Source organism: Talpa europaea (assembly GCF_964194135.1).
Source record: "Talpa europaea genome assembly, chromosome: 4".
In the NCBI taxonomy this organism is placed as follows: domain Eukaryota; kingdom Metazoa; phylum Chordata; class Mammalia; order Eulipotyphla; family Talpidae; genus Talpa; species Talpa europaea.
The window spans coordinates 146,375,876-146,387,066 of NC_140070.1; the positions used below are offsets into that span (position 1 = coordinate 146,375,876).

An 11,191-nucleotide genomic window follows, 5' to 3' on the forward strand; every position below is an offset into this window, starting at 1 on the left:
GGCAGGTCCATGCAGTTTCCCAATAAAACGCCCAGAGCCGCCCATCTGTCCCCTCGGGGGTCAGCGCCCTGACAGACAGGGGCCCGAAAACCTGCCCCGTCAAGGCCCCTCCCAGAGGGCCCTGGGAGCGGGCGGGGGGCGGGCAGCGGGTCCGGGGGAAAGCAGCAGATCGGCACCCGAGTTCCGACAGAGGCTGCCCGTCGCCTTCCCGGTCTCTCCCCACAGTCTCTGTAGGGGTGTCCGCGAGTCTCCTCCACGGGGCTCCTCCCCGCCCCCCAGGTCCCCGGCGCGAGCTGAGCAGCAGGCCCTGCCTCCTGCACCCGTCTCAGCCCCGTCTCCTCCTGTCGCCCTGCGTCCTCTGTCTCCGCCTGGCCAGCCGCTCCGCCGGCGTCCAGGGCTGGGACCGGCACCCCCTTGCTAGCGGAGAGGGCTCTGCTGCAGGCGGCCTGCGTGCCCGCGGGGGCGGCCGCCTCAGACCCTCTGTCTGTGAAAGGGAAGCGGCCTCGGCCCGGCTCGCACTTGGGCACCGCCTTGCAGAGGGACCCCCATCCCTGCGGGGGCTGCAGCCGCTGCTCACCGCACCTGGTCTCAGGTGTCCCGGCCTAGGTGGGGACGGCTGGCTTCTCCCGTGTGAGCCTGGACAAGTCACGAGGCCACGCTGCCCTGCGGCTGGGCTGCTCAGGGCAGTGGCGCAGCGGCCTGGGGAGGTGTTCACCGCGGTGCAGACGGTGGCATCCACCCCACCCCCCGCAGCCTGCATGAGAGTGGGCGTCACCGCACGGTGGAGAGCCCGGAGCCCCTGTGCTGCCGCACCCGTAGGTGGCCCCCGCACGCCGACCCCGATTCCAGCACGTCCTCCACGCCGGCCGGGGCTCGGGCTCAGGTTCCTGCGCTGCGGGGTCAGCTGGGCTGCTGCTCGGTGTCCCCGGGCCCTCCAGCCAGTGTCCCCACCCTGCGGCCCGGCGGCCGGAGCGTCCCCTGACCTGGCCACAGGAGCCTGTCCGTGCTCCTCAGCCATGGGGAGGGCCCCACAGCCGGGGGTTGGGGGTGTCGACTTCGCCTCTAGAAGGGAGGAGCGAGGCTCCTGCGGCGTCGCCCCACACCCATGGCCTGTGGGAGCGCAGCTGTGCCGGTGTGGCCCTCAGAGCTGGGGGAGGGCCCCCGTGCAGGCATGGGGTGCTAGCGGTGATGATGGGGACCTGGGCACCCTGGTGTGCTTGTCTGCAGAGTGGAGTGCCCCCCCCGCACCCCTGGAGGGAGCGGGACACCTCCTCCCGCCCGGGCACGTGGGGCCTCGCCTGCTTCCTGGCCGGGGATTACGGGGCCGCCTGCGGAGCAACAGCTGCGAAGCACCAGCCCCCTCAGCTTTGGAGCCCAGAAGCGTGTTGGGGAGGGGCGGGGTGGGGTGGGGCGGGGCGGAGTCCCCAGGGTCCCCACAGTCCCCACTGCCAGAGAACAGCACCCTAGCCTGGCCTCACCGTGGGCGGCGGGCAGCAAGGCGCTGGCGGCTGTCGCGGGCAGATTGTGGGTCCGTGTGCAGGCTCGGCCTGTTCAGCGAGGAGCCGCAGTGCCTCGAGATGACTCTTGTGACCGCCAGCTCTCGGTGTTGTTTCTGGGCTCGCCTTCCCGCACCGCCACTCGCTCTGGTGCTTGCACGTGCGGTGCGCGTGCAGTGTGCGCACTCGTGACGTGCATTTCTGGTGTACACATATGTGTGTAGTGCGCACGCACATGTGTGGTGCGTGCATGTGTGCCGTGTGCGCATGTGTGTGCAGTGTGTGTGCCGTGTGCATGCGTGTGGTGTATGGGAGTGTGGTGTGTGCATGAAGGGGTGGGTGAGCCCGCGTGCCCCGTGTGTCACCGTCAGAAGCAGCTCCGGGGAGCTGGCCGTCAGGCCCTGGTCTGGGCGCTGGGCAGGGCACGGTCCCTCTTGGGCCTGCGGCCAGGCCCCTAACCACGGCCTTTTGCAGGGTGGCCGTGCTTAGTGAGGGACCGTGCAGCCGCCCCTGAGCGCGACCATGGGCCTGCTTGCCTACCTGAAGACCCAGTTCGTGGTGCACCTCCTCATCGGCTTCGTCTTCGTGGTCAGCGGGCTGCTCATCAACTTCACCCAGCTGTGCACGCTTGTCCTCTGGCCCGTGAACAAGCAGCTGTACCGCTGGCTCAACTGCCGCCTGGCCTACTCGCTCTGGAGCCGTGAGTGTCTGGGCTGTGGGCACGCGGGCGGGCTGGGCGTGACGGTACAGGTCCGGGCCCGCACTAGGGCGGGGCGCCCAGGCCCCAGTCCGTCCTGGCGGTGGGCCGGTGGGAGGCCATTCAGCCCCCTGGACCGCTCGGCCCCGTGGAGAGGCTCTCCACGCTCTGGGCACGCGTGGGCATCTTCTAGCAAGCGGGACTGGAGAATCCACTCGCTCCTTGCGGGAAGGGAGATGCAGCGCTGCCGCGGGGGAGGACCCGGTCCCTCCTGGGCCTGCGGGTGGGCTGGGCACCCTCCACAGGGCAGGCCCTGGTCACACAGTCAGCTGTAGGCGCCACCCATGGCTGTAGCTTGGAGATAAAACGCCCCGAACAGTCACGTCCTGGTTCAAGCTAGTTTTCAGGCCTTGCCGAGCGCACAGTGAGGACGGGAGCTTTCTGCCTGTGAGGAAAAAGGGTGCTGAAAAAAAAGGGGTGCCCCTGCCCTGTGAGGAAAGGGGTGCTGCAACAGCGTCCCTGCCACTGTGCCGGAGCCCAGCCCGGGCATGGGTCCAGGCTCAGCATGGCGGAGGTGGGCTCGGGCCTGAGCAGCACCCTCAGCCGGGCTCGGTCCGAGCCCTGAGCACCCCGCAGATGGGCCGGCGCCGGGCCCGGAGGAGCCAGTGGACCTGCGCAGGTGGAGCTGTGCCCCGGGTCTCACAGGGTGGCCCAGGGACTGGGACTGCGCAGGACCACACCCAGTGAGGAAGGGCATGTGGGAGAGGCCGCCTTGGCACAGCCAGCACCTGGGCCCCGAGCCGCAGTGCCCCGGTGCCCCCGGGCAGGCCGGGGCTCGCAGGAGGGGCACAGAGAAGCCGCCAGGACCAGCGAGGGTGAGCAGGTTCCTGCAAAAGTCTGTAGCTCCTGAAAATGAGCTCGACCTCGCAGGATCAACGGCCAGAAACTCACCTGGCAAGGCTGCAGGCGACGCCGCCAGACGCGGCCATGGGCTGGTGAGGGCCGCAGAGGAGTGTGGACACAGCTCCAGCAAACAAGAGTGGGGGCATGATAGCACGCAGCCCTCCCCAAGGCCCACCCCCCAGGGCACAGCCTTCCCGGGGCACAACTGTCCCAGGGGCAGGCTGTGCTGGAGCCGTGGGGGGAGATGAGGAACTGGCCCCGCGCACGTGAGCATCATGTAAAGTAGCAACAGCGCCCAGCTCGTGGGGCAGGAGCCCCACCCCCCGGACAGGTGTGGCCTGTGTTGGGGTGAGCAGGTGAGGAAGGAAGTGGGGGCTGCATCTTTGAACTTTGTTAGCTGAGTGCGGGGCAGAAAAGAGAAACCAGAAGTGCCTTCTGAACCGTTAGATAAAGGTGGTTAAGAAATAAAGACGAGATGGTAGGAGACGCGTCAGCCTGGCGCAGAAGTTCAGGAGACGGCTCAACGCCCAGAGCTGGCAGGGCACAGACACACAGGGCCCCCGGCCTCCCGCGCTGAGCTGGCTGCTCAGGGGTATCCTGTTGACATTGGGGTGCTCAGCTTCACCACTTCCTGGCCGCGTGGGGGTCCTCCAGGGGGGCGCCTCTCCCGGGTTGTGGGCTCAGGCGGAAGCCGAGCCACGCTGCCTGGAGCCCGGCCTGGTGCCACGGTCTTCCCCCGGGAAGGCTCGCCACCGTGCTGCGCCTGGGCATGATCGGAGCTTTTTAAATCCGCGGCCGAGACAGAGTGGGGGGAGAAGGAAACAGACCGCGGGGCCTGTTCAAGCAGCAAAATACACACGCACGACAGGCGTGGAAGCCGAGCGGCCTCATCCTGTGCGGCCCCGTCCCCCTCCTCTCCCAGGGCCCGCCGGCCGGGCGGACGGTCCGCTGCCTGCGCTGTCCCCGGCCACCCGGGCCTGCCCTCACATCCAGCCCTGACTGCGCCCGCCCTCCCAGCAGCCCCATGCTGGCGCCGGCGAGGGCCCGCGGGTGACCGGCTGTCACGCCCGCCCCAGCCGCCCCCCTCTGTGTGGATGTGTGGTTTCTCTGGGGTTTGGGGGCCGTGTTGGGGGCTGCGCCTCGCTGTGTCCCCGCGCCGTTGCCCGCGAACCCGGAGCCGAGGTCGCTGTGGCTTGCCGGCCGCTGCCCGCCAGCCTGCTGTCCCCATGCGGCCTCAGCTCGGTGCAGTGCCCGGATGCAACAGCCGGCCAGCTGGTTCCTCCTTGGGGCTGTTGGCTGGCCCCCGGTCCCCCGCGCCCCCAGCACCCGTAGCTGCGGAGCGTGCTCCTCCCTGGAGCCGACACGTGGGCCACCGCCCACTGGTGAGTGCCGTGTCCTCAGCCCCGTCCTCCTCCTGCCTGGCGCCCAGACCTGTGTCTCACGCCCTGTCGGGGTGGAACTGACACCCCGAGGCCGCTGGGGTGTAGGGTCTCCTCCGGAGCAGCTGCGTGCCGGAGCCGCTGTGCCCCTCTGTGCACCCGGGGAAACCGAGGCCAGGCGGTCGGGCTCAGAACCACTCTTGGCACCTGGCCCTGAGGGCCGAGGGTGGTGGGCTTGAGCCTGGCATGGGCACTGGCTGGGGCGTGGCTGGCCCTGTGCCCGCACCGAGCCCGTCCGAACACGGCATGCGAGGTGGTGATGGGACAGCCCCAGTGTCAAGGACGGAGCCCTCCCCTGGGCCTCGTCATGGTCTCCCCCTGCCGGAGGGGGCGGTTATAAATTGGAAATGTGTCTGGCGGAACATAAGCTCCAGACACGTTTCTACGGACGGGCCCATGCTGGACGGGCCTGGCAGGGCATGTGGCGGGTGGGCCTTGGCTCACCGTGCCCGCTCCCCTCCCCCCAGAGCTGGTCATGCTCCTGGAGTGGTGGTCCTGCACGGAGTGCACGCTCTTCACCGACCGGGCCACCGTGGAGCACTTCGGGAAGGAGCACGTGGTGGTCATCCTCAACCACAACTTTGAGATCGACTTTCTCTGCGGCTGGACCATGTGTGAGCGGTTCGGCGTGCTGGGGGTGAGTGTGGGCGGGCAGCTGGGGGTGATCATAGGCCCGGAGGTGCTGGCGTGCTCTGGGTGCTCCTTCCTTGCGGCTCCTCTGAGTTGGGGGCTGAGTGTGTGCTGACCTGGGTCCCTGGACTGCCCACTGCCTGCCTCGGCCACCCAGGCCAAGTCAGCTGTCATTGCCCTTCCCCCAGCTCCCCGGGGACCAGGGCTGCCTCCTGTGAATTTCACCCACCTCTGAGGAGGTCCAGGAGCCCACTGCGGCCAGGGCCCGGCCCGCCATGCCTGCGCCCCGTCCCCTGTCTGGAGTGGGGCTGGTGTGATCCCGGCGGGGCCGCGCTCCGAGTCCGGGGCACCCTGTGGAAGTCACCGGTGCCCAGCCGGCCCAGGGAGCCCTGGTGCACTGACCTTTCCCCCCAGAGCTCCAAAGTCCTGGCCAAGCGGGAGCTGTTGTACGTGCCGCTCATCGGCTGGACGTGGTACTTCCTGGAAATCGTGTTCTGCAAGCGGAAGTGGGAGGAGGACCGGGACACTGTCATCTCGGGGCTGAGGCGCCTGTCGGACTACCCCGAGCACATGTGGGTGCGTCCCGGGGAGCCGCGGGGCTGAGAGGGTGGGAGGCCCGGGGCAGGCGCCGCCCTCCGCGTGCAGGCTTGGAGCCTCTCCCGGACCCGCCCTGCCCGGGAGCACGGCTCAGCTGGGGGCAGGGAGTTGGAAGCTCCTTGGCGTGCATGGGCATCTGCCCAGTGTCCAGCCTAGCGCCCGGGCTGAGTGGCCGCTCCTCCTGGGAGGTTCTCTGTTGAGCCGGGTTCCCGAGGAAACCCCGGGGCCCCTGCAGCAGGCCCCCACCCCCAAGCACGCCCCCGCAGCGCAGAGCCCGGCTCTTCTCCTGTCCCCTGGTGGAGCGGAGGGGACGCCAGCCATCACCACGTCCTCTGCCCTGCCCCTCGCCGCCAACCTGGCTGGGGCCGGCGGCCCTTGGGGAAGCAGCTGCCCTCGTTTCTGTGGGCTCCATGCACGGCTGAGCGGGCTCTCTGCCCTCCTTGACCGGAGGCTGCTGCCCAGACCCCGCGCCTCCCCGGCACTGCGCCTTTCTGCAAAGTTGTCCTTTGTGTTCCTTGAGAGCAAGTGACATGTCAGTAGCTGTTCCGTGAGGGAATCTGTGTGGCTGCCGATCGCAGCCCCACATGAGAAGCCACGTGGGGCCGTCCCTGGAGTGACCCTGTCACGCCTGCTGGCAGAGCCGCGGGTGCCCCTGCGGCTAGGCCGCCAGCGGGGGTTCAGCGCCAGGGCCGCCAGCACAGCGCCCTAACCTGTCCCTGCCGGTCCTAGTTCCTCCTCTACTGTGAGGGCACCCGCTTCACCGAGAAGAAGCACCGCGTCAGCATGGAGGTGGCCGCCTCCAAGGGGCTGCCCGCGCTCAAGTACCACCTGCTGCCACGCACCAAGGGCTTCACCACCGCGGTGCAGTGCCTCCGCGGGACAGGTGAGCGCGCCTGCCGGGCAGGGGGCGGGCGGGCACGGGAAGGGGGCTCTGTCCAGACACACCTGGGGCCGCCTGCGCTTCCACCCATGGAGGGCGGCTGGCGGCGGGGAATAGGGCCTGGCCTCCTCGCCAGGGCGCCCATTAGCGGCGGGCACCAGGACCGTCGGCCAAAGAGCGTGTGCCTGGAAGACTTAGAGGAAACAGAACTGGTCCGTCGGGAGGAGGCGAGGCTGGAGAAGGGCCCGAGGGGACAGACAGGGCAGCGGCACAGATGGCCGCCGGGCGCCACGCCGCACGCAGCCACGGTCCACCCCGGCCCAGGGCGCCCAGGCCGCAGTGCCCGGGCGTGCAGGGGGTGCCCTGGGCGTGCGCTCACCCCTGCCCCCCGCAGTCTCGGCTGTCTACGATGTCACGCTGAATTTCCGGGGAAAGAAGATCCCGTCCTTGCTGGGCATCCTCTACGGGAAGAAGTACGAGGCCGACATGTGTGTGAGGTGAGCCTGCCCGACCGGTGCGCTGGCCTTGGCTGTGCGGCTGCAGGGCGGACCCCCAGGGGGTGTGGGCTAAAGGCAGGGAATCCCGGGGCTGTGGGGAGGAGCGGCCCTTCTGCCCAAGGGCCGGGGCTTTGAAAGAGGCTCAAGTAGAGCCTCCTGGGGTGGGCCAAGAGGACAAGCCTTCCCAGTCCGACGAGGCCCCCAGGGATCCCCTTTCTAGCCCGAGAGAAGGCTGGGTCGGGCCACAGCTGGGCCCACCCGCTGCCGCTTGTTGAGTGTTGGGCTCGCTGGCAGGACACGGGCACTGGTGAATGCAGAGCCTCGGGCACCCCAGGATCCCCGAGGGGAGGCCCCCCTGGGCCCTTTAAATATTGTCAGATTGCTCGGTGCTGCTCCGTGTGTGCAGGAGCTGGTCCCCTGTGTGAGGGGACCAGCAGACCCCTGGGGGCAGGCAGAGCGTTCCTGTGGGGCCGCCAGCGGGAGGTCCCTGCTGCCACTGTGGCTCCACCCCAGACGTGAGGGTCTCGCGTCTGAAAGGAAAGGAGGCGGAGGAAGGAAGGGCCCCTCAAGTTCCCTCCAGAGCACCCCGGAAGAGAGACAGGGAGGAGGCAGGATTGGGGTCTGTGTGGCCGCCCGCTGCCCGCCGAGTGGCCCGGGGAGAGGCGGTTCACAGGCGGCCCCAGCGTCCAGCGTCGCTGCCCGGGAGGCAGACAGCCCGCCCCAGCACCTCTGCGATGGCGAGTGGCCACTTGGCAGCCATCGCTGGTGCCACGTTGAAGCGGGGAGTCCTTGGGCTGCTGGACAGCTGGTCTGCAGCAGCGGTGGCGGTTATCACGGTCCCTTCGAAGTCCTGGAAAGGTCCTGATAAACCCAAACTGGCAAAGCGCTTTCCTATCCCCCTCTGCCAGCTGTCGCGCCAGCCGCCCAGGCCCGTTTTTCTGGTCATTTCTTTGAATTGGCCAAGCTCCTGTTTCATTCACACGTGTCCAGAGAGGCAGCCACTCCTGGGGCCAATGTAAACAGCCGAGTCTTGCCCATTTTCTCCTTGCCCGGGCCTGGCTGCCCTCACGCGGCCATGAGCTTGTGCCACTCCAGTGAGGGAGGGACACGGCCCTCCCGGCCAGCTCCCCAGGGCTGCCCAGACTGACTTTGTGACCATCACAAAACCAGAAGCATTTTCCTTCTGGAGTTTGCGGTGGCTGGGGTTGGAGACTGCTGGGGGCTGGGCCGGCTGTGGGGAGTCGGAGCGCCTGTCACTCCTCTTGTGATCGGGGTGCCCAGAGGCTGGTGGGGTGGGGCTCCCCCTGTGGCTCGTGGGGGCGCAGGGTCCGGTCATGCAGCTACGGCCCGTGGGCACAGCCGACAGAAGTTCTCTGTTTAGACAGAGTTCGCGCTACCCTAAGACACGAAGGGCTGCACCTGCAGCCGCAGAGGCGTCCCCAGGAGTTATGCTCGTCCAGGGGCCCCCCCAGGGGGTCAGTCCTGCTCTGTGTGTGCCCCGCGTCCCTGCCTGGCGGCCTGGGGCGGGGCGACTGCCCTCCCTTCCTCCTGGGCCCCGCAGAGTCCCGGACACTCAGGGCCCCTCGCTGAAGCCAGCTGCCGGAGAGTTGGGGTTAGAGTTCTCAGCCCTGCGGCTCTTGCTTTCCTGACCTGAGGCGGGTGGGCCGGCACGCGGGCCCTGTGTCCTGGCTTCCTCTTCCGCTTTCCAGTTTGACTTCTGGCTCCTCACCCTGCTTTCCATCTTAATGAAACAGGAGGTTTCCCCTGGAAGACATCCCCCTGGACGAGAAGGAGGCAGCCCAGTGGCTGCACAAGCTGTACCAGGAGAAGGTAAGGCACTCGGCTCCCCCGGGGTCTCGAAGGGCTTCCGGGGTGGGGCGGGCGTCACTTTTTTTTTTTTTAAAGATTTATTTATGCAAACAAGAGCTGGGGCACGGGCCAGAGATTCAGGTTTGGTATTTTATCGCAAGCTGTAGTGGAAAATGGAACTATATAACTGTAATCAAGGTCCTCTGGTGAGAGGATTCCCCAGAGACAGAGCGGGGAGCAGAACAGGCGGATCCACTGAAACCCACTGCTGAGGGCAGCAGCGGGGAGACAGGAGGGGTCTGCCGCCCTGCGGGTCGCTCCCCGGCTGGGGATGGAACTCGTGCTGCAGAGGCCGCGGCCGGCTTCATGGTGCTGAGACTTAGCCCCTGCGCCCCCGGGAAGGCCTGGGTGTCACTTCTTGGCGTCCTTTCTGCTTTCATTTTTCTTAACTTTTGAAAAACAAACTGAAGGAATACGTAAGGACAACAGCTCTTGCGATCACCTCCAGCGTCTGACCATGTTGCCTTCACTTGCGCACGTGTGTGGGGTGTGGGGCAGCAGGAGGGGCCCCAGGGCCGCGCCCGCCCGGCTCCAGCTCACGCCACACGCACACACGCACACACGCACACACGCACACACGCAGACGTTTCGCTTTATGCGCTGGGAGGCCGAGGGTCAGGAGCACCTTCCAGTGTGTAGGGGCCTCCTTTACTTGCGGTGACGGCTCGCGGGGAACAGGGGGATCCCTAGGGCTCAAGAAAGGGGCTGGCCCTGCCGGCCCCGCGTGCTCTGCTCCTGGCCGTGCGGGCCCCACACCTGACCCCGCCACGTGCTGCAGAGATGAGGTTCCGGCCTCCCCCGGGGCTGGAGGTTGGCCCTGGCGACCCCATGTGAACCAGGGCTGGCCTCGGGGAGGTAAACTGAGGACAGTAGCCTGCGCCCGGGCGGCCGCCCCCTGCTGGCTCGCAATCCCAGGCCTGCCCCGAGTGGGTGTGGGGTGGTTTCCTGCTAATAGCAGTTCAGGGAGAACGGGCTAAAGTGTCGAGTAAGACGTGGCTCCAGGCGAATCTCTCTGGTTTCCAAGAGAGGCCCGCAGCGCGGGGAGCGGGAGACCACACCTCCAGGCCTTGGCGGCCAGGTCTGCGCCGTGCCTGCCGCGGTTCTGTCCTAGGAGGCCTGCCGGGTCAGAGGTCGGGCCTATCGCACGCTCCAGGCTCGGGCAGAGGTGTCCCCCGAGGCCCCCGCCCATCTGGCCGGCCTGTGAGCGCCCTCTCCCGCCCCCAGGACGCGCTGCAGGAGATGTACAACCAGAAGGGCGTGTTTCCCGGGGAGCAGCACAAGCCCCCGCGGCGGCTGTGGACGCTGCTCAACTTCCTGTGCTGGGCCACCGTCCTCCTGTCCCCGCTCTTCAGCTTTGTCCTGGGCGTCTTTGCCAGCGGCTCTCCCCTCCTCATCCTGACCTTCCTGGGCTTCGTTGGGGCAGGTAATGGATAAGGCTCGAGCTGTCGGGTCTTCCCTGGTGGGTGCAGTGGGGCCTCGGGGAGCTGGGACCCCATCCCACCGGGCGGGCTTAGGGGGAGGCTCTGGCCACTCAGCACCAGGGCCCCTGCCCCGGAGAGCTCTGTGGGGGCTCTGGGCTTTCAGGGACTCGCGTGACGGTCTGGAGGCTTCGGGGCCTTGGCGCCAACCCCCGCCCCGACACAGGCCCCGCCCCGTGCCGGCCGCCCAGGCAGTCTGGAGCCCCGCAGCCCCCGACCTGGCAGGCCCGGCTTGCCTGTTCCCCTTGGGGGTACGGCCCCGACACTGGGCGGGCGCGGGGGCAGGGAGAGGGCCGGGGTCTTTGCGGCGTGGCCGCCGGCAGGACACCTGACCGGCCTTCTCCTGTCTTCAAGCTTCCTTTGCGGTCCGACGACTAATAGGAGTGACCGAGATAGAGAAAGGGTCCAGCTATGGGAACCAGGAATTCAAGAAAAAGGAGTGACCACGGCTGCGGCTGTGCTCGCCCGACGGCGGGTCCCCTCGATCCAGTCACGCGGACGGCACCGAGCAGTGAGGAGAGGCTGAGAAACTGTTTTTCTTATTAACTGGTGACTAATATTAACCAATAAAACTTGAGCCAAGAGCGAGAGATGGGAAGACCTGCCAGCTGAGGAGCCGCCGTGCTCGCCGCCTGTCGGGCGCGGCTCCGGCCTGGCGGGGGCGGTGCGGGCCGGGGTCCGGCCCCACCCCAGGTGTCCCCAGCC

At 67.9% G+C, this 11,191-nt stretch overlaps 1 protein-coding gene across 1 annotated transcript; it reads left to right on the forward strand.

Annotated features, from left to right (window-relative positions):
- Positions 1-2,018: 2,018 nt before the first annotated feature.
- Positions 2,019-10,929, forward strand: AGPAT3 (1-acylglycerol-3-phosphate O-acyltransferase 3; the record flags this gene model as incomplete). Its single annotated transcript, XM_084231757.1, has 8 exons — positions 2,019-2,196; positions 5,003-5,172; positions 5,580-5,741; positions 6,492-6,645; positions 7,037-7,139; positions 8,894-8,969; positions 10,233-10,431; positions 10,841-10,929. 8 exons carry the CDS (start codon positions 2,019-2,021, stop codon positions 10,927-10,929), a joined length of 1,131 nt encoding a protein of 376 aa, XP_084087883.1.
- Positions 10,930-11,191: the final 262 nt, after the last annotated feature.